The sequence below is a fragment of the Equus caballus genome, chromosome 27 (genome assembly GCF_041296265.1).
Source record: "Equus caballus isolate H_3958 breed thoroughbred chromosome 27, TB-T2T, whole genome shotgun sequence".
NCBI classification, from domain to species: domain Eukaryota; kingdom Metazoa; phylum Chordata; class Mammalia; order Perissodactyla; family Equidae; genus Equus; species Equus caballus.
The window spans coordinates 34625754-34649590 of NC_091710.1; the positions used below are offsets into that span (position 1 = coordinate 34625754).

Sequence of the window (23837 nt, forward strand, 5' to 3'; positions counted from 1 at the left end):
CACTTTTAGTCAGTTACACTGTTAAATTGTCTCATTACAGTCATCCATAATTATGAAAAAATTAATTAATAGCCTTCCAGAGATCATTCTTGCGTATCTATGAGCGTATGAGAGTTAGCGGGGCTCACCATCTCATCTCATCATCATTTTATAGTTGAACCATTTTGTTCATGTAGCTCCCAATCTTGTTTGGTCATCAAGCAAATTTCCACAATCTTCATTTCATTTTCTGCAAACTAATCTGACACTAGCTGGGCAGCAAATTAACATGGATCTTTTTCAGGACCCATTAGTATGTTCAAATCTAGATTATTTATGTACCTTGTGTGTGTGTGTGTGAGGAATATTCACCCTAAGCTAACATCCATTGCCAGTCTTCCTCCATTTTGCATGTGGGATGCCCCCACAGCATGGCTGCTGAGTGGAGTAGGTCCACACCCGGGAACCAAATCCGCGAACCTGGGCCACCAAAGTGGAGCGCATGGAGGCTTAACCACTCAGGCACCAAGTTGGCCTTTATTTACTTATTTTTGATAAAGTAAATCCAGAAATTACTTGGCTAAAAACCTAAGTTTGAAAACAGAAAGTTGCTTTGCCTAAGGTAAAGTCCAGCATGTGGAGTGCTGTCATCCTCTTCTGATTTTCATATCACCACGAAATAGTTTGCAAAGAAAACCTTAGCCTTTGAAAGTGTCTGTTTACATAATGGTTTTTTTTGAAGGATTTGCTTATTTCACTTACTTTCAGATTCAAGTCTGTGTATCTTAAGAAAATAAAAAAATTGTATTTCTCAAGGACAGTCAAAATAGGCACACAGGGATTCCTTTCCCTCATTCCCACAAGTGCAAAGTCTTCACGTCCTTCAAAGCTCAGCTCGGGCACCACGTGGGGAAGCCTTCCCTGCCCTCCTCGTCTGGATGGGATCCCTCTCCTAGCCTGTCATGCCCTAGTTCCATAGGTCTTAATACTTTCTACCTTGGATTAGGTTGAACCATGATGTTACTGTTCTTGTAGCAAACAAATTCAAAACCTAATACTACATTAGGCTCTAATAGTAATAGTTATATTAAAGTTAGTTTAACTGAACATTTTGTTATGTTTCCTCGCCCCTACCGACGCATAAGCTCCTTCAGGTTAGGATGCATATATAATTCTTATTCAGATTCTACACCACACAGAGCAAAGTGCATGGGAAAGAGAAGGTACTTCACATTTATTTAGTTAATGAACACATATTCCAGGTTCTACTACATAATGATAATCAGATAGCAAAGATGTCCATGCGGGTTGACTTACTTTATAAATCCTCTCTCAAATTTTGTCAGTCTATCCCCACAACTATTCCCAGACAGTCCAGCTTACTCTCAGAGATCTATAATTAGGGCAAATTTGTAAAATAAACAAAGAGAAACTGCCACTAACGGTCTATGATTAATTGCTAAAGTCACAAGTTGTTTTTACCACGTCATGCACAGTTTTAATTACTTTATATATGTTAACTTATATAATCTTCCTAACAACAGGGTGAAGTATCCCATTACATAGATGAAAAAACTGAGGCCAGAGAGAATAAGCAACGTACAAGATCACAAAGCTGTAAGTGGGGAAAGTGGTTTGGGTTCAGAGTCCATTGGCTTAATACTTTGTTCTATGCCTTGCACTATTCATAGTAAAAGCTGTGGAGGCTGACTAGGAGCCGTGCAGCACTCCAGAAATTTCCAACTTAAGCAGCTTCCGTGGCTGGCCACGTATGCTATGGATATCGATTCCACTAGAATTTGAGCTATTCCCAGATATAATAATTCTGCAATTCTTCAGTTATTTACCTGTCATATCTTCATCTCAAATTTTGGTTGAAAAATGCATTGTTCTAGTGGTTGCATTATACAGCTGTTCAGTCACATTTTCTCTCATTTGATGTTCCTAAAACCTTAGGAGGTAGGGACTGGTGTTTCCGTTTTTCATTTAAGGCCCACAAAGTTTAGCGAACATCCCTCAATTTAGATTGTGCTCCTTCTTCTCATCACAGCTGACTCTCTTGGTTAGAAAATCAAGCTCAGACCAAGCTATTCATTTTCTAAACCAAATAATGATGCTATTTTAACTTTATTTTAAAAAACCTCTGGGTTAACTTTTAAGGTATATAAAAAGAAGTAAACCCTTTTGAAGTTCCACTGGCTCAAAAAATAGAACCAAAAATTGAGGAGATTCATTAATCACTAGTTTTATTCCTGTGCCAATGTAGAAATAGAACTGAAAAAAGAATAAAAGTGTGCTTTCCGAGTTGCTTATATTTCCTTTGAAAATTGTGAGGTTATCTCTAAAGTAGCACTATAATTTTCTTGACAGTAGAAAATTATCTGTGGCATAGAGATCTTGTTGGCAGCAGAGATAAGTACTTTATTTCTAAGAACACGAGCCAGAAAATGAACAGATTCTGTTGGCACCATTGTGTTTCATGCCCAGATAAGAGGCAGGGTCCTGTTATGTAGCTTATGCTAGTTACCCCAGCTTTTGTGGATATTGGCATTTCTTCGATGGAGGCAGCCAAAACCTATGGTGGTTGTGTTGGTATTAAAAGATTAATAAGTCGGTCCTGGTTTATAGTAACAGAAATCCATGAGGAAGAAACTAAATCAATTTCACCCTTACGATAGCCTCTAATGGGCAATTGGCTCTGAAATAACCATTAATTACTTAAAATAACATCATAAAAGTGTATTAATTCTTGCTCCAATAAAAGCTGATGTTGGGTTAATGTGAACTTATTAATGATCTTGTTACTAATAACGTAAATTTGCAGTTTTGGTCCAAGTCACTGCTTGGATCAGAGGCCCATCACACATCATAACTAATTTTTTCAAAAATATCTGGAACAAGAAACGTTCAGATCTAATTGCTCTCATTCAGAGTATTTTTATGCCTTAAAGGCACCTGGCAACAAATCTCCCTACTTTATGTGGTTTTCACCATAGAAATGAAAAAGAAATTTATTATTGTCTGACACTCTAAATAAATGTCCCTCAATTTCTCTGACTCATTTGTCTTCAGTCCCTTACTCTGTTATTCCTGTCATCTCCACTCCCCTCCACTCCCAATGTCCTCATTGACATTAACCAGAAATGCCAGAGAATTTCTAAACTGCTAGCCTCCCAACATTTTTGATTATATACTCCTCAGTGAGCATGTGTATGTTATTTACTTATAAACTATAACACATATACTTTTGTATTAATATATCATATACATTAGAAAACGTATAAAATTAAAGGATAAATTAAAAATAAATGTGAATTAGTATTATAATATTTTCCTCTTCTATATCATCCTTGCCCACTCCTCTGTAGAGACAATTCAGTAGATTATAAATGACATTTATGACTCATAGATTACTTTAGAACTACTTAGTTATAATTAATTAGTTATTTTGTGGCACAGGGTAATAATCATCCTAATCTTGAAGGTTGCGTCAGAGACCCAGATTTTACACATTCTTTTCTCCCTCTTGTTCCCTCATGCCCTGTTTTAGCACGGAACTACCAGGGATGGCAGAGAGGAGATTATGGTATAAAGTATGGGATATCTGGTTTTGGTTGTATGGCTTCATTTCTTCTGCATCTTTCTAACTTAGGCTTTTTACACCTGACACTGTCTTCTGAAAATAAGTCTTTTACTATGACATGAGTATTCATTCATTCAAACACTTGTGAACAGGGTTCTAAGCCCTGGGCTGGATGCTATAGACAAAAGATTGACTTGCTATAGACACAAGACTGTCCCCGATGAGCTTATGTTTTAGTTAGCAATGGTGGGATCAAATGAATTTGTAGTAAACATTATAACCGGAATAAGTCCTCTATGGGTGAAAAGAGAATCAAGCAACTAACTTGGCTGAGGAAATCGGGGAAAGTTCCCCCGACGTGCAAACCTTTGAAGATCTTGAGATAGGAGCTTATCAGGGCTTCACCTTTAGCTGTTGGAGATACAGCCCTTGAGGGCTGGCTCTAGTTGTCAGCGTTCCTCATGTGAAATGATAGTAACAATAATTTATGGCCACCGACCCTGTAATTGCTGATGTCTAATTCGTGTTCCTTGTCTCCTTGCTAAACTTCTGCTCGCAATAACTACAACTTCATCATGTTGAAATAGAATCTGATTCCAACCTGCTCTGAATCCACTTTTTGTCAAGGACTTGTATTGCTATTCCTAGCAATTGACCAGTGCTTTCCTTGGCATCCTATTTTAGCCTATCCTTCTCTCTCTCTGTCTCTGTCTCTCTCTTTCTGCCTTCCTTCTTCTCCCCCTCCTTCTTGTCCTTCTGTCCTCCTCCCCTTCCCTTCTCTCTCTCTCTCTCTCTCTCTCTCTCTCGGTATGGTTCCCTCTGTTCAGTGGTAGCCTTATGTGTCAGTCAAACAGAAGCCTTATATGGGAACTCCAACATCATTTCAGGTACTACATGCTTCGCAACATAAAGAACTCTTGCTGTCTGGCTCACGGTGGTGCACCAAATACACGGGGCCTGGGATATTGAAAACATTCAATATTTATTACTGATCGATTTTACAAGACACTATAGCTGGCGTTATATTTTATCATATAATTCAATGTTTTTGCATTTCTAGTTGGTTTTAGGGGAATCATGTTCATTATGAGGCAACATATTTGACCCCCAAATATCTGCAAATGTATTTTTGGCTTTCCAGTTGTTTATTAGGCAAAATCCGTTTAAATGGTAGGAAATAATTTGACGGTTTTCAGAGGGCTAACGACACAAAATGAGCTACTCACAAAGCTACCAGCTTCACCTGGGACACAAATCCAGCTAAAAGTATGGCTGAGAAGACCTCGTGTTATCCATCTATACACCCACTTTCCACTTGGTCACAACTTTTCTCTGCCAGCCCTAATCCTTGACCCAGGGAAACAAAGTTTAGAAACAATACAATCTGCTCAGCAAGCCTATGCCTTTAAAACTAGCGTGACCTCTGTGTTAAATCACACTGTCAGTATGAGTCTGTCTGCAGAGCTATATATAATTACCCTGCTTTCCATTCCTTCCCTCTTTGTCAGCTGATACCAGGCTTATTAACAAACTGTAATTCTTCCGCTAGTCCTTGTTTTCATTCAACATATCTTGGGGCCTTAGCTTAACCATCTTTTTGGTTTTAATTTCTTGGACAATTTTTTCCTTCTCTTTTGTATTCTTCCAGCCGGCCTCCTCTCTGGGTCCAGTCTATCTTCTGGTAATTTACCATGTTCGTAAGTCACCCATCTATCAATGTTAGCCTCCTCACGCTAAAAGGCTCACATATGGGCATCCAGGAGATAGAAAGGAAGAAGAAGTTCATAAAAAGGAATGAGGTCACTTCAGGTACAGGTGTGCTTCTACCAAATTTACATGTATTTTAAAGATAGGGTGAGGAGAAAATATTTGATTTTAATTAGTTGTTGCTAATTGATGTATTACATTCGTCCAGAGATAAGTACAGTATTGGGTTTTGCTCCCCTGCTGTTTTTCCATAAGAAAAAGTGTAGCATTTGGTCAACATCACTTCAACATATAAAATAGTTTCCTGACATGGTAAGGTATTCTGCAGGGTGACATTAAAGCATCCAGTATTTATACAGAATATCACAGGACATGGAGGCAGCTTGTTTACTCCTTTCCCAACATACCCTGATATTCAGGCATGCATTTATGTTAGGGTGCTGTTCCTCAACAGATTTATGTTATGAGTTACCATTCAATATAAAATTTCCCCTTCTCCCTTGATAACAGAATTTTTAGCAGACATCTGCTTGCCCAGAATGCAGACTGTCTTTCCCAGCCCTTATTGCTAGGTGTGACCATGCAACTAAGCTCTAGCATATGAAGGTGAGAGAAAAAGATGTGTACACCTTCTGGGTTCTGCCTTTACACAGGAGCGTGGCCACCCCTGCACCCTTTCCTCTTTCCACTGACTTGAATATGAATAAGGGCTCAAGGGGACAGAGCAGTTAGATAAAAGAGGTCCGGGGGTTTGAAAACATAGAGCCTACATATTGGTCAGAAGTGCTCATACCCAGTTATTATGAGTGTGTGAGAGAAAGATGCTGTTTAAGCCACTTTTATGCTGGTTTTCTGTCCTAGCAGTGAAATCTATAGCTTAAATGATACAGTTAGTCTATTGTTGAAATGTGAAGTTTGCTCAAATGTTCAGATCATTTTTGCCTTATCTTTTGGGGTTTATCTTGCTTTGTAACATGGATTACGTCTTATGTGAGCAAATAAAAATATGTTCTTCCATTTATATAACTATTATGGTCATTCAAAAATTTGAGAACTATTTAAATAATCTCTGGAGAAGACTGAATTTTGGACTCTCTCTAATTAGTAAACCACCATCAAGAATAAATATACTAGTTCTTTAAAAAAAATCTAACCTCAAGTCTTTCCCTACATATTTTCCATCTTCACATCTCATTTGGTTTAAAGTGACCACTTCTTAGACTGTCTCCCTCCTCCAGATTTCTCTGAAATTTGTCTCTGAGAATCACTCTTAACCTTAACCAGCTGCCTTACCCCGAAGACCCACCCACGCCCTGTAAGTGTTGGTCATATGCCACGCGACCTTCTGACTCATTTTACTAATGTCTGCTCGTAATCTATTTGGTTTTCCTTTGATTTCAGTGGCTTCAATTTAATGATATATTTCATCATATTTATGAGAATTATTAGCTTAAAAGGGTAATATTTACATATACTACCAACGCAGTCTTCTCCAGCTGAGACTCCTAATAAATATATGTGTGGCTATCCTTAATGGCCAGAAATATCATTGGAAAACAAGAAAAAAATACATCTTGCAAAACAACAAATGCCTGCCAAGATTTATAGGTTTCAAGGAATGATAATTTATATCTAAAGCACAATGATATCTCTAGAGCACTATTTCATTACATTCTGAGGATCACTCTGATAGGCTCTGTTTTTGTTTTCAGTTTTTTCAAGACTTAGAACCTTGATTATATCCTGACCAAAAAAAAAAAAATTCATGCTCATAGATTCAATGAAGGATTTGGTTCACTCATATGACCATCAGATATTGATCTGGTTTAAGTTCTCTAACTAAAATTTTATTAGCTTATATTCTATTTCACCTTTCCAAGCTCTAATCTTGACGCTGTCACCATGGCTGACAAATAGTTTTAAAGATTCAGACAATTAAGCAAACTTTTTTCAGGCTCCGGCACCTAATGCTTTAGACACGAAAATGTGGCTTGCTGTCTCTCTAAAAGACTTATCCATTTGAAACTAGTTGCGCCAGCAGAAGGACTCGAGTAGCTGATTGGAACTCTTCTTGCTATTTTGAAAAACTTTATAAATGTTTGTTGCTATTTCATAAATGTAATAATAATCATAATAACTTTATAGATAAAAGGTCATTTTGTGCCATGCAGAAAATCTTTCGAATAGTTTATATATCTAATATTATTTTGTTTTTGTACTTCCATTCATTGTATGCATTTCACCCATAATTCCATCACCTCTTATAAAAATTATACAAGGTAAAATGTGAAAATCCTCTGCTTCTACCCTTTTAATTTCATTCTCTCAAAGTAACTGCTTTTAACAATTTTGTGCCTATTTAGCCATAATTTTGCATATTCTTGTTTCATCATATAGAGAGGTTTATACTCCTAACTATATCTATATCATCTATCTATATACACATTTTGTCATATAAGGCTGAGATGTGCTATACATGTTGGTCTGTCATTGTCTTTTTCCAGATATACCAAATCATGAGCATCATTCAAAGTTAGTGCACATGACTCTCACTCCATCTTTTTAATGGCTGCATAGTGTTCCATACGACAGATAAACAATAATTAAGCAAATTCTTTAGTGATGTAAATTTGAGTTGTTTCCTTTCTTTGTCAGTAACATACAATACAATGAAGAGCATCTCTCTATATATTTTTATGGGTTTGTTTTATTATTTCTTTTGGTAAACTTCTAAAATGGCTAATTGCCAATTTGAAGATATTTTAACACTCTTTCAATAACAAATAGAACAAAAATTCCTACACATTTTGATTTTAGAAACTTCTGTCATAGCCCCATTTTTCCAGAATTAATTCCAAATCTGAAATTTTGCGTTTAATCTGTTTATCACAAAGCCTCCCAAATGGGTCATAGAGTCAAAGCAAATGTTCTACCAGACAATGCCATAACACTTTAGAATGATGAAATGCTTAAAATAGAATATTTAAGTTAGAACTTGTAAATGAGATATAATTACCACTCTCACAATGCAATCATGCTATAGTGACATGTCCAAGAGCAAATTCTTTCCAGCATTCTTAGTATTGATATAAATGTCCAAGTGGTGAGCATATGTTTCTGGAATTTTTAATGTTTCTGTCGGCAGTTGGGTAGGGTTTGTCTTATTTTAAGGGAGCTATGTCATAGGTCAGTTAATACTGTCTTAAGTCATTATTGCATTCCCTCCAACAGATTTGATGGGATATATGGGCATTTCTGAAAAAGTGACCTGAGCATTCCAATCATAACAACTTCATGGAGCATTAACATTTAAATATAATTTATATAAGGAAGGAAGAGTTTGCCAGAAGCACAGAATACTCTGTAGGCATACAGTTTGAGCACATTGATCTTTGCTGTAAAAACTTTGACTTCACTTAAACTAACTTATGACATGTTACTGATCTAGTTTGTTAGCAAAACCACAGTTTATGGAAACCAGATTTCTTCACCACAAAGAGAGCTGGAGATTCTTTTTCTCCTCAGTGTAGATAGCCTCAATTGAACAGAGCTAAGCACATTAGCTTCGTGTTAGCAGAATTGCCATTATAGATTGATGTATCAAGAGGGGCACAAGGATGTTACACTAAAGTGTCTGATCTGCAGGGCTTTTTCAACGCCAAGGGCCATGTTGTATTTACAGAAGAAATTCTACTTGTATTTACACCAGGATTATAGAGCACTACATTCTTGGAAGAATTTGGGGGAAATCTTTAAAGATAAGACAAACTTTGGTCAACAGTTCACTAGCTAAACTATGCTTCTTGTAGCTCCACTCTAATCCTTGCTTCTCTCATTTGGAAACTTCCTGAGGGAACATGACATCTACAGGATTAGCCAAAGGGGACTTGGTATAAAAAAATAATTTCAGCGACTGATCCTCTTTAGTCAAGAGTTAAAGAAAAGTTGATACATCTATTGATAGCGAATGTGCCAGGGTATCATTTAAAATAATATCAGCACATTTTGAGGGATGGAGGAAGTACTATTGCTTTTATATCCATAAAAGGATCATTTTTAATGTGTCATTTATACTACTTTTATTATGATGAAATATGCTTTTTAAAGGGAGAAAGCAACAAGCTGAAATAAATGATATCAAATTAAAAAATACCATGACTGTCTTTCTAAAAATTAGAGATCACTGTTCAGATGGGCCTTGAAGTGTGCACTGTTTGGTAGCTATTTAATTCCAACTGAAGAAAGTGACATCAATTCCATCTTCAACACAATTCCAAAACAGAATGTTCGTAAACAATGATAAATATTATTAGTGAAATGGATAGATTATTATATTTTAATTTTTACATATTTTGATGGTTTCCCCAAGAAGATACTCTTTGAGTTATACAGCTACACTACATTACACTATCTCTTTAATCCTAGCAAAATAGTAAGTGATGAAAATAAGGATATTTACAAAATTCCGAAAACCAGATAATCTGTGCATGTGTCTTACCTTTCTTTTGCGAAGTCTGACTTGGTTATCTGCGGGTTCCTGGGTGGCCAGAGTTTCCTTTAAGTGTAAACACTGCATACCATCTCCTGAGTTGACCCTTGGAAGACTTTTGTTTTGATGTTCTGAGAAACCACTCTTCTCCAGGCCATTTTCAGCTAACATTCCCCTAGGGCAAGAAAGAGGCTGCAGAAGGCAGTTTCCAGAATCTGGTTTTAATAATGGCAGTCCTCTGTCTGTACAAGGAATAGCCAAGAACTCCTCTTGTACTACACTGCAGGTGTTTCTTTCATGTTCATCTTTAGGGAAGTCGGGTTTCCTTCGTTGCTGAGCAATTACAGCAGAATTAAGTAATTGCTTCTCAGGCACAATATCTTTCACATTCAAAGAATCACATGCATCTATTTTGGATGCATCTTTTATTTCACTTAAGTTTATATCATTGCAAAGCTCCAGGCCTTTACTTATAATGTCAACAACTTTTCTCTCCCCCTTTTCTTCTACTAGCACTAAATCAGCTCCACCAGCCGTTCCCCAGGAGTTATAAGAATCTTCGTTACTTTCCATGATGGACAGTGTCTTTACCAAGGAGCCTGCTCCTCTGACACTACATTGGTCTGATGTTTTATGCTCTTGGGTAGTTAAAATCTGTTTATCATCTGTAAGGTATAGATCGGAATCGGTATCCTCATCAGAAATGTGCACTAGTGTTTCCGTGCTGGCCTCCAGAGAAAAAAACTGATCTTCACCTTCGTGGCTGTCATTTTCATCTACGTCTTTTGAAATGTGACCCATTGGCCTCCCAGGAAAATCTCTCAGCTCTGATCCAGGACAGCAGTCTGGTAGTGAAACACACTTCTCTTTGCGGTCCACATTTAGAGTTGCATCTTTTTCCATACTTGCCTGCAAGCTGTCAGCTACTAGTCCATGATGACATGCTGCGTTATAAGAATCAGAATTAAAAGGCTGTCCCATCCATTGGGTCACATGTTCTTCCCAGCTTCTCTTTCTGATAGCTGCAGACATGTCATCGTAGTTTAACAACAGATAGAGAGACACGTTCCATATGAGACTAGAGGAGATGGAGCTTCATTAATTATAACCTCAAATTCACTGATTGACGAAGAGAGTGAGTTTTGTCAGTTCACCACCTATTAAAAAATTTAAGAAAATATATAGTTCAGGATGTAGTTCTAAAGTCAAAACATATCATGGAAAAGAGAGAACTTAATCTGTGTTATGAAAGATTACGTAGAAGTTTTTATAAAGGTTCTGTTTAATAGCTTTAATAGTATTATTTCTTAATAGCCTAATATTAGAAGAAAATTTCACATTTAATATTTCTGGTAAAAAATCATTGACAATACTTTTAAGTGCAACTGAACTGGTTGATCTATCAATGAATAAAGATATAACTATTAAACATTTAAAACTCCACTAAGAAAATATTTGGATTGCAATATTTAATAAAGTTCACCGGAAGAAACTTGTTGCTCTAGCTTACATGCTTTGCTAAATTACTTTTGTGAACACAAGTCATTACCAAAGCCACGAGGGAACTGTTCATGCAAAAGTTGAGCTATAGAGATAGCACGTGTAATGCATTTGTGTGTGAAAGAACTAATACAGATTCCAAATTACCGGGATGTATTTACTCCAGGGAGTGACTAAGAGACATGGAATAATCCAGTTTAGTTCATAACGCATAATTCATGGATAAGAAAGCATAACACATACATTTACAATGCCTCAGGATAAATACATTTCCATGCATTCTGTTACTACTACTACTACTAGCTAGCAAGTTAGTGTTAACGAAGCTCAGAGAAATTAAATAACTTGCCCAAGATTATCCCATTGAGGAAGTAAGCCAAGATTCAGACTAAGCCCTGGTCCTAAGGCCTAGGCTGACAGCCAACAAACTTCACTGTCTCCATGGAATGACAGCCTACCTCCGCCCCTTCTTTCCACGTGTCTTTAGGATGTATAAAATCTAAACTCTGCAGGGAAGAGTTCCAGTGAGCCAAAAAGAAGATGTGAGCAAGATAACACAATTGGGACAATTCTTCAGAAATTTCAGTCTCATTCTCTTTGGCTCCAAAAGAGTTTAGTTTGTATACTTCTGTTAGAATTTGGCCATAAAAATTTATGTAAACAAGAAAACCAGGCATAAGATAAGGTCAGAATATAAACACATTCCAGGTATCCATCCTTTCGCCTTGAATTATTCAAATCCTTAGTTAAAGGAAGCAAATTCTATCAGTGTAAACTCAGTCTTATAAAAATGACTAACCTAAATGTCCTGTATTGAAACCAAATTACTGGACTATAAAAGAAAAATCCCATTCAAAGAGCAGACACTTCTAGTTTTTACTCCACACAAGAACCATCAGCACATAACATGGGCTGGCTTATTGGTTTCAGCCATAAACAAGATTAACTACTGTGCCGGTTTGGGGTCACTTCAGTCTATTGAAAAGGACTCCGACTCCCCACCAAAAATTTCAAGGTATTTTGACCAAGCACTTGCCAGAAAGGTAAATATCCCCATCGTGTAAAGACCAGTGGAGTTGAGGAATGTACTAGAATTTGGTACCTCGGCCTGACCAAATATCTTTCTGGATACTGTTTGGTTCCCTCAAAGGTCTGTGACCATCTTTGAAAATGGTCAGCATTCACATTTTCCATGTTGGCATTCATTTTGCACTCAAAAGAAAATATAAAGTCCCTGAATTCCATGCATAAGTCATTATAGTGTGGGAGGCTGCGGAAAGTGGAAAAAACGCATAGATGCAGGCCAGAAAATTTCTGCTTTCATGGGCAGATTTGGGTTGTAATAGGGCGGTTCTGTTTTAGATGCTTTCTTTTCTTTATTTTTATCCAGTGTAGAAAGAGCACGGTAACTTAAGAAATGCCAAGTGGTGTTACTGTGTCATTCCTAAGCCACATTTACATTTAAGTTGAGACTGAATTCTGGTTTCATTTCTTTTACTAAGGAGAAATAGAGTTTTATTAACCCCTTGGGGAACAGATTACATAAAAATTTTGCCGTTAAGACCATACCATAATATTAATTAACTTATTTTACTCAACCTTGGCAAGTAGGTAAGTATTTTTATAATGTCAAGGAAGACAGTTCTACAAGTCGTGAGACAATCTAGCTACAAAGAGGGATTGTAAATTAGACAGACGCAACACAGCATTAACTCCTTATGTTCTAACTTCTCATCTAGGTTCTTTGGACATTTTCAAATGATTCCTGTGAATGTACAGTGTCTTTATTTTTAGACATAAATCTCCTAATTATCATTATGACCATCATCACTACCTTTTGAGTATTCAGTCCATATCCTGTGATCTGATAGATGTTTAAAAAATTTATCTCTACGAGCTTTCTTATTCATACTTCCTATTTAAATTCTGATTTGTAAGATTTATGGTTAAAATCTGCCTCCAAGATCTAAAGGCTAAACAGAATATTAATAAAAAGAAACCTTGGATTATTGTCATTCGCATCTGAGCACATTGGTCTCATTTTCTAAATCATCTCAATTGACTAGAATCCATTCTATAAGATTGAAATGTCTTTGTAAAAAACCTGACTTTCCCTATGTGTCTCCTCACCAGGCAGCCTCATTTAAAATTATATTTCTAACTACTAACCACCTATTTTGCAAATTTCTATTACATTTTTTTTGGTAATCCCTTTATACAGTTTCATTCAGAATGAGCTCAGCTGCTCAGGACTTGGATGAAAGATCTGGAAAAGCATAGGTCATTCCAGGGTGTTGATTTTATGAAGTGTATTTCCATGGGGATTTTTTCTTTCTTAAATTCATGTATTCAAACAGAACTGTATTAATATTAAAAGATACTCAATGTACCTCTGATTATGAAACAATTCTGGAAAATATTTATGAAATGTCCAAATTCACTTTTTTTGATATTAGTGCGTAGGATGTTTAGACACAAAGTGATTTAAAATTTATTGTTTGGGTTAATTTTGTAACAGTTTACCGTCAACTGACATAAGCGTTTTTTGGCATACAGTATATATTTTAAAGTTAATCAAAACCAACAAGAATTGGAGACATTCTAGTTTGAGAATCACTGACCTATGTTTGATATCAATCATGCTCTCCTTTGCACTTGCTTCTGAAATAAACACATACCTTAAATTTGAACCTGGCAATTGTGCCTGGGAAGAAGAACCTGATGATAATCACTATTGTTGATGCTATAGCCTGGGAGAACATGGCGCAAATGAAATACTTGTGGCTAAAAACCAAGTGGGCAGTACTGTAGAACTGACAGCAATGCTGTCTTATCTTAATCATTTATTCAACAAGTGTTTATTCAGTGCCTAATGGGCCATAGACACTCTGCTAAACATTGGGAATGTAAACCTAAATAATATATTCTACCTTACCTAAAGGAGCTTATAATTTTAAGGGAGAAACTCATGTAAACAAAAATAATAAGTCCTCTCATGGCCATAAACACCATGGAAAGTTTAACACAAAACAGGGGGTCATCAATTCCTCTCTCCCTCCCTCCCTCCCTTCCTTCTTCCTTCCTTCCTTTTTTCCTTCTTTCCTTCTTGCTTTCTTTCTGTGAGTGGTGTCAGGGGTGGTGAACATGTTAGGTAGGGTTTCTAGGAGGAAATCCCTGAATGAGGCCCTCTGTGGTAAACCATATCCAGGTGAAATGGGAGTTGAGGTAGAGTTTCCTGCTCTATGGTTGAAGTCTTCCTTTCTTTCGGGCTTCAGATTCTTCCTATTCTAGAATCATCTCTTTGGGAAAGATAGCAGAGGCAACAATAAATTCCAGAGAATTACTTACAACTTTAAAATTCATTGGTCTCCTTGGAGGGAAACCACACTTCTCAGGAGTATCTCAGAGAAAATGGAGGGGAGACGTTTGTCAAAGAAAAAAATTTCAGAAAATTTCCCAGAACTAATGACCCAAGTCTTCAGGTTGAAGGGAATCAATAAAGTATGCAGTAATACAAGGAATAAAAATAGACTGCGCCAAGAAATAACTTTGTAAAATTTTAGAATTTTAGAGGTAAGCGAATGATCATAAAGGTTATCAGAGACAGAACAGAGAGTATTAAGCATCGGAAATCTGAATTAGATTAGATTTCTCAATAGCAACACTGGAAATAAAACAGTCAAATGAAAGAAAATGTAATCATAGTACACTGCTTGGCTTAGCTGAGAAAATTTTATGTAGCCAAAATAATGCAAATAGTAAATAGTGACTTAATAAAAAAAACTATGAAACAGCTATTTTTGGAGCACAGGATTTGTGGAGGATGGGGTTAGGGAGAGACGGTGGAGAGAATAGTTTCAGAGAGCTAACTCTTCGTTTTCTATAGTAGGAAGTTAACAGATAATGTCTAACTTGGAAAAAAAATAGTACAATCACGTTGTTTAGAAATGTGGAGGTAAACGTCAGGAGAAATAGCTAAAAACAATTTTAAATTATCATGATTATACGTGTCATTTGCTTGAGATAAAGAAAATTTTCTGAATCTCAGAAAGCATGTTAAATAATAATCTAAATTTTAATGTGTTCCAGAGCAGTAATTGTAACAAAGAGTTGATACATAAATATAGGTGTAGTTCCACTAAAATATGTCCAATGGGACCAAACTATTCCCTTTAGCCCTTCCCCTCTCACCCCATGACCCTCTCACAGTTACACATATTCCTGCCTCATACCTTAAGAGAAATAAAGGTGCCAGTTTGCATATTTATTTTGGGCCAAGGATGTCAGTACAGTATTCCATGAGATTCTTAGGTGATTTCTCTTGTGCCTTCCTTTCATCCCCCAACCCTTCTGGGAACTCCTGAAATTTGGGACAAGTATTCTTGGTAATCCTCTTCGCTCTAGTCTTTCTAAAATGTTATCTGAGTAAAAGTTTAAGATACAGAAATACGTAAATAGCCTAAAATGAGTAAATGCATGAGAAAGCGGAATTCTCCATTGCACTATTCTCCAACTTCTCCTGGTCACATCACTCACAGTATTTGGAAAGATGGCAACTTTTTTGATTCAACCCCTCAAATGTGGGTATCTTGTTTTATCCTTTCAGAACATAGATGACATATATAGATATACATATATACACATACATAAACAGAAGTATGTATATATATATATATATATACATGCATCTGATTGACTCCTGAATCGTTTTTAAACATATTCACACAGATCTTGCTTATTTAATAGAAGAAAAAACAAAGACATAAGAATTCTGCCACTTTCTCTTTATTTTCCTACTTTTTCCTTAGATGGCCAGAATTCTGGTTTTCCTTAGAGTCTTCCTTCTTAATTACCTATCCCATGTTAAATATCTAGTTCATGTTCTCCTCTTATTACTGTATACATAAATGTAATATCTACCACATAGCATGTACTCAGTCATTGTGGGAAGGAAGGGAAGACATAAGAGAGACGATCACTTTTTAATGAAAAGAAGATAAAACTCTCTAAAATGCACTCTTGCAAGAATAGAGAACCCATCTGAACCAAGAAAAAATCCTTCCTTCATTGGCCCACTTTGTTGCTACTATGATAAGCGTCAAGTTGATGAGATAGAGAGATTGGGAATCTGTCCTTTAGTGATTTGAAACCTTAATGGATCTTAGCCCACTTTCAGGGAGTCACATTTGCACACAATAAGTGTTCCATTCACTTGAATTGAATTAGACAATTAGAACAGAATCAACAACACAGAAACAGACATGACCATAGCTTAATACAGTTCTTCAAATGTGCTCTCACTGACATCAAAGTAAATCTTCAATACAGTGAGGCCAAAGTAAAATTTGTTTTCTTGATGGAGCTGTCAAAGAACAAATCATCTAGCAAACAAAATGGTGCACATTTGGGCATCTTCTCACTGTCCCCCAGCTCAATGATAACATGAAGAGGAATGCTTCTCATTGTCAAACTGATGTTACATATTCAACATACTTAGACGCAGCAGCACAGCCTAGGAAAGATATGATTCTTCCTAATTCCTTTACGTAAATGCATAAACAAATAGAAAATAAGATAACACATTTTTAAAAAGCATTCCTATGAGTCTAGTCAGGATAGCCAACTTTTACTAAAAAACCCTTAGCACTTTTTCTTTGAAATACTCTTGCTATTTCATCCAAGTTAGACAGGGCTAGAATTGGGCTGTGGGCGAGAGAGAACTTCAATAACAGGATGCAAGGATTTATCTCCGTATGATTTCATGCAGATTTCCTTTTTTTAGTGGTAATCTGTGTCTTAATCCTTCGCGCAATCATTATCCACCTACTTTTACATACTTTGTCAAATGTTGGAATTTACTCATTATGCCTCATTAGCTGTTGGTGGAAAAAACAAACTCCTGTTAAAATTCTTTATTGGTAAATTCCTTAACGACGCTTAAAATATTATATATGAAATAGCTTCCTAAATGTCTCAGCAGCCTAAATAGCAGCCTAAATGTCTCTAGGCTGTCTGGAAATCTTCAGAAATTTTAGTAAATTACAGAATAACCCATCTATAATGAACTAAGTCAGTGGAATAAGTAGTACATCACTTTTTCCGAGAGACACATCCAAGCTTCCATCATTTTTGGTCTTTAGAAGAAAAATGAAGAAGTAGGCACTCAACTTAAAAATATTCTTTTAACATTTACCTACTTAAATATACATATATATTTCAACTTTACTGAGCTTAGAAAACTTTTTCTCATTCTTAGCTCTCAGAGTCAAAGCTATTGCAAGGATGAGACATTTTGAAAGTAAACTCAGTCAATACAGTACAAATCCGCTCATCAGAAAAGAGCAGGGTGTTACAAGATTGCAAGTTATTATTTCTGTGGTGCCCTATTTTTACCTCCAGCTTCCCACTATTTCGTGGAGCCTTAGTAGTTTCTAATTTTCCTGCAGGCAGGAACCCAGATGCTGCAGTGTTTGACTTACTACCACTTTATAACTCAAGTCAGCCAGGTTTGCAGATTCTCTTAACGTTTTCTTAAATAACCCACATGTAATTTGAGGAAATCTTGGAACATTCTACCATATTTGCCTGATATCATCACTAAGACTTTTCTGGGGATAATTGGTTTCCAAGAAATCCCAGAATTAACACAGTCATGAGGGACAATATTGCATCTTGGATGCATTATTTTCTAGATATCTGTATTCTCTTTGGGTTTTATGTTTTGTTTTTTAAAAAGTACACAGTCTTCTCAATAATAGAGTTCCATCCTATACAGAATCCTTTGAGTATTTAGAACTACAGTGTATCTTAGATATTTCTGCAAATAAATTCATTAATGAAGTCATTTTTTTGCCTTGATATCTCTTTTCTACAGAATCCTTTATAATCAAAGAAAAGTATTGCCTTTGCTCTGAACTTGTTTCACTTAGGATTTTTCATGCAACAGGAAAAAGCTTAGATCTGGATTTGATATCAAGAGTTTGGCTGCCTTTTTTTTCTTTTTTTTTGGATGGCAAAGCCGTATGATTGAAATGTGGTTTTGCCTTATTATAAAAAGATATTTCCATTCAACAAGGGACACAGATTATAAAGCTTTATCATCAGCATGGCGAGATGTAGCTTTGCTTTAAGTGGCCACTTCCTATTTTTAGCTTTGCTATCATTTCCAAGAACACTCTAATGGTAGACACAGTAACAACCAAATGCAAATAAGAGATGTAGATACATCAACACATGTGCTTGGATAGCTAGGTGACAGCAAGATACTGAGATTTCAGTCATTCAATAAGTACAACTTTCACTGAAATTAGGAGCATGAAATTCTTGGGAACTTAGCCACTTCTGTTAGGTTGGTATCCTACCAGGGGCTGATGACTCTGATAACAACTTTTGTCTTCTCTATTTAATATCTGTAATTGTCATCTTGCCATCTCTGGACATACATATCAACTTGATTTTATTACCAAGTGTTCTTCTATATACCCAAGTAATAGTAGGTGCATCAGAAAGTTTTTATGATCATGATAATAGTAACAGTAAAAAAATCTTCCATTTGTTAAGCATTTACTGCAGGCCAGGTACTGTATTTTGTGTTTTACTTACACAATCCCCTTTAGTAATAATACTCACAAATACTCTATGAGACAGGTACGATTTTGGCAGGACTAAGTAACTAGCTCAATGTCCACACCTATTGGTAGGTAGGGATTATTGTCTCCAATTTTTGTGAAGGCATGACGTCTGTTAAAGAACCATTTTTTTTTTTCTGGTGATTTGGGTTAGTTATCTAAGTTTTGTGTTCCTCAGTTTTCTCACTTCTGTAATGGGGATAACGGAAATTGTTGAGGGAAAAATAATGATATTGAGCTAAAATAATAATAGCCAGCCCTGGTGGTCTAGTGGTTAAGGTTCGACACTATATCCAGTTCATTTCCCCGTCAGAGAACCACACCGCCCATCTGTCAGTTGTCGTACTATGGTGGCCGCATGTTGCTGTGATGCTGAAAGCTAAGCCACTGGGATTTCAAATACCAGCAGGGTCACCCATGGTGGACAGGTTTCAGCAGAGCTTCCAGACTAAGACAGACTAGGAAAAAGGACTTGGCCACCCACTTCCAAAAAAATGGGCATGAAAACCTTGTAAACAGCAGCGGAACATTGTCTGATATAGCCCTGGAAGATGAGAGGATGGTGCCAAAAGAGCGGGCAGGGTTCTTCTCCATTGTCCGCAGGGTCACTAGAAGTTGGAATTGATGGTACTAACAAAAATAATGATAATAATGAGCTAATGACATATGTAGAACACTTAATCCATGGCATATTGCAAGAATTTACCAGATGCTAAGCGATATGATGATAAAGAGAGTGACAACTCCTTTAGTTGTTGATGGATCTTAGCTGCAGAATTCATGGCTAAGTATGAGCTGGAACTATTGCTTGTAAGCCCATGTTATTGCAATATGATGAGCGACTTGGCCAAAATGTGAAACGCCATGATTCTTTCTTTCCTGACTAATTGACCTCTCATTTTTTTAAACAAAGATTTGTTTGTTATTCTGTATGCAAAACAATTTGCACATATAAAATCTCATCTGATGCTCAAAATGACCTGGTGATATAAATATTTTCATTATCTTCCCTACTTTACCAATAAAAAGCGGAAGCTCAAAGTAGTTGTGGGGCGTGGTTCAAATCACAGAGCATCAAGTGGCAGAGATGCAGCTCAGAGCCAGTTTTCTGACTCTGCCTGGGAGCTTCTCAGTACACCACCCCATTTAAATTGTGGAAAATTCACTAGTGCTCTGCTCTCACTGGCCGCGTGTAACTTTTAATTTCCAACTATTTCTGGATGCTCATGCTACTTTCTGGTTCTTAATGAACTTGTAATGTCATCTTAGGAGAGTATTGTTAACCTCTGGCCTCAGGCTCTGATGACTCTTGCCAACCTCTTCTTTTTCTTTCCCCCTTTAAAAATTATGGCTCTATCATTACAGGATGTCTAGCAAATTAAGAAAGGCCCACAATGCCCACTCTTCAACACTGATTCTCCTTTCCTTTCTTTCTTTTTTCCTTCCTATTTACTCCACAAACACTTATTGACTTTCAGATATTGACAACACCTGACATGCCAGGTGTATTGCTAATTGCTGGGAATAAAAAGAAACTCTAAGTGAATTTCTAAATTTGTTCTCTGATCTTCCTACTTCCTTTCTGTCTCATTTCCATTAAGAGAACTGATTTTCTTTTTGAATTATTTGAATTGAATTATTAAAATGTTTCGTTCATTCATTCTAGTATAAAACCCTTTTCACACGTACAACTAGCTACAATTTTTTTTTCTACCCATCTGTCTTAACTATTGAGCAAGTTCATATGCACACAGTTTGCATTGCCTTTCAGGGTTTTTTTTGCATCAGAGTCCCTGTTCAATCTTTTCAAGTTCACTTATAAACTCTATAATCCGCTGAATCAAAATCAACAATCTTTTTTTAACTAGATCTCAAGACCCACACTTCACCTTTATTCTCACTTCCTTGAAACCTAATCCCATCTATTTCTCAAAACTCTATGAACGGAATAGCGGTCTAATGCCAAACAGAACCATACAAGTCAGTGTTGCATTTAGACATCCACACCAAAGTCAAACTGGAGTCAGGCTTCTCTGTAAACCTGTTTAGTTTAGGTCATGCACATATAGGGCATATCATTCATGTGGGGAAGGAGGCGCGATATTCACGCCACTTCCTTCAAATCTGGAGGTTTTTACTTTTCCCTCATCCTCTTTACTTCTCATGTCTTAATTTCTTGACATGGCTCTATTTTGATAATAACATTTTCTAAGCCTGATCTGGGTCACCTCTAATTGGAACTTCACTGTCCTGTAATGATTTCTACAGAGAGATTCTCATTGGAAGATAATACTGACACCAATTCATTCATTCTCCAAGAAGAAACAAATAAGATGGAAACAAAAGATAAATTTTGAATGTCCCAATTTAGATTCATTTGACGCCTATAAGACGGAATCCTCTAGAAGTAAGATTAAACCATGCCTAAAGTACTTGTAGTGAGGTGTACGGTATGCACAGGTTTGGATGGAGCCAGAAATACTCTCCTTGTTTATTATAATGTCCTTAACAAAAAAAAATAAATGGATGCCCTCTCTTTCATGCAGCCCTCCAGTAGTCACGCAGTCAGCTATATAGGCATCTGCTTTACTGCATTTATTCCTCATTCCAATAAAGAGGACCGTGGTGACACTGGAAGTGTTGAATAGCATATCTTTTAAGTGTTAATAACATCAGGAAATTTCATCTGGTTCATAAAAATGGAAAAAAAGTATCAAGACACACATTCTCTCTAAAGAAATGTCATGTCCTAGAAATGACATATATTAATTTTATGAGACAGTCTCTTGGAAAGTGCAGGGTTTCAGCGTGCATAGCAACATATATTGTCATACCTGAAGTATGATGCAGATGAAACAGCCAACTCTCCCGTTTTACGCTGCACTGGTCAGACGTTTACTTACACGCTGTACCAGATTCTATAGTCTACAACTAAAGGACTTTGCAGAAGGTTCAGAGTAGATATATGAGTCAATTAAAGGATTGAAAATAAGCTGTAGAAGAGAAGATGACAGGAAGTGGGCTTATTTGGCCTAGAAGCATACACTTATGTTTTCATATGTCCAGTTAGGCTTTTCGTATTTCCACTGAGGAAAAAACCCAGAGAAGTGGAAACAAGTTGCAGCAATAGAGATTTGGGTTAGATAATAGAAAGCAAGTCTGGGTACATGAGACTTAAATTGATTCCCTGGGGGGGTAGTAAAATCTCCTCTGGATGTCACCCGTTGGGGTAGGTTCATTATGTTACTATTTGAATACAAGGATATGAATCAGACAAGCTCTTTTCTAGCCCTATGTTTTTAAGAAACATCCGTTTAAAGTTAATATAATTATTAGCATATGGATTGATTCTGTTTGCATAATCATAAAATGTTATAAGGTCACAAACAAGTTATTCCTTTAAAGTGTTTGTGGAAGGCATACAACATCTTTTTAAGAAAACTTTTGCATTTGTGAAAATTTCATTACTTAGTAAATTTGATTCTTTTTTAAAAGCATGATTTTTTTTCCACACTGCAACACTAGTGGCAGCTTTAGCCTCTTTTTTTGTTTTTAAAGAGGAACTCCAATTTTCTGTCTAAAAGTAGCCTTCTGCTGGACATGTTCATACTTTATTCTGCATAATTATTATTTGACAGCAAAGCGATGTAATATAAAGATATTTGAATATGAAACGTGGTACTGTGGTTCCATTGTCATCTCGTCCACTAGCTAGTGGTGTGACCTTGGACAGGTCACTTTTGAATGTCATTCCTTAGCTCCCTTGTGGCAACCTCACGAGTGTTAAAAGAGTGATATCTTGTGTTCTTTCCTTCTTTGAAATTCTACTGAGGGATGTTCTTAAATGGTAATTTAGATAAGCAGTATTTTATTTTTCACATATTTAAAAATAGATTCTTTTTTATCATATTTAAAAGTCAACAAGATAAATTGTTAGTGAGTAGTTAAAAATCATCGATATAGTTATTCTAGTATAGAATTTAAGAATAACTAGCTAATCCAGCAAATGGTCACCTTGTACTATGTAAAAATATAATGAAAACACTTGATTTCTTATGATCCAAATGTCAAATAGTTCTGATCTTTCATTAAGTAAATTTTCTGTTCATCTGATAGATTTAGAAATATACATGAATATTTGTTCCTTTCACATACCATAAAATAATGATTTTTCATTCTAAATATTCAGAAGTATAATATAACAGTATGTTATGCATTAAAAGTCCATGCTATTTCAGTAATTAGTAAGTTTCTTTCCTTATACATTGCACACTTACATATCTAAGATTCCTTAAAGAGACTATAGCCCCGTGGAAATGTAATTTAATGATTATCTGAATTATGAACACATGATCAGTTTTCCATACGATCGTAGTGGTTTCCGGCTGCCTTAAAATAGTAATAATGAATGTCATTGTCACTGAGATTTACTTCAATTATTGAAAACTATTCACAGAAAATATGTCCTGAGCAGTGACTCCAGGAATGTTAAATATAAATTAAATCTAATTCTAGGACTTAAATTTTTGAAAATCAGATTCAATCCTATTTAGGATAGAAATAATTTCCGAAATTTTATGTGTGTAATTTTTTTTTCCTAGTAAAACTTTTAAGCTGCACATTAGCAGCTTGACCTGTGGTTGAAAACTGGTGTGGAGAAATGTTGAGGAATCCAATCTTCATATTTTAAATGAGGCACAAAATATCCTTTGGAGATTCATTATTAAGAAAAGTCACTCTAGTCCTGTCTAGTCTCCCTGTTGGCAAAAGAAGGGGAGATAAAAAGAATTCATTTACACCTCACGCTTTTGTGTGAGAATATGTATTTGTTTCATCTTATGCCATGTAGTAGGAAAGCTGGTCTTTTAGCTCTATTCATAAATAAGAACAAAAAAGGATCAAAATAAAAATCTTAGTTTATGGAGGAAAAGACTAAAATCTCTATGGAGCC

The 23837-nt window shown here is 36.1% G+C and overlaps 1 protein-coding gene across 5 annotated transcripts in view; it reads right to left on the reverse strand.

Moving 5' to 3' along the window:
- The window catches only part of DLC1 (DLC1 Rho GTPase activating protein), a 479693-nt gene that overhangs the window by 368488 nt on the left and 87368 nt on the right, over positions 1 to 23837 (reverse strand). For all 5 annotated transcript variants that reach the window (XM_070253247.1, XM_070253246.1, XM_070253245.1 and 2 more), the window contains exon 2: positions 9768 to 10915. In XM_070253247.1, coding sequence (XP_070109348.1) covers positions 9768 to 10790 — 1023 coding nt within the window. In that variant the 5' untranslated portion in view covers positions 10791 to 10915. The remainder of the gene's footprint in view (positions 1 to 9767; positions 10916 to 23837) is intronic.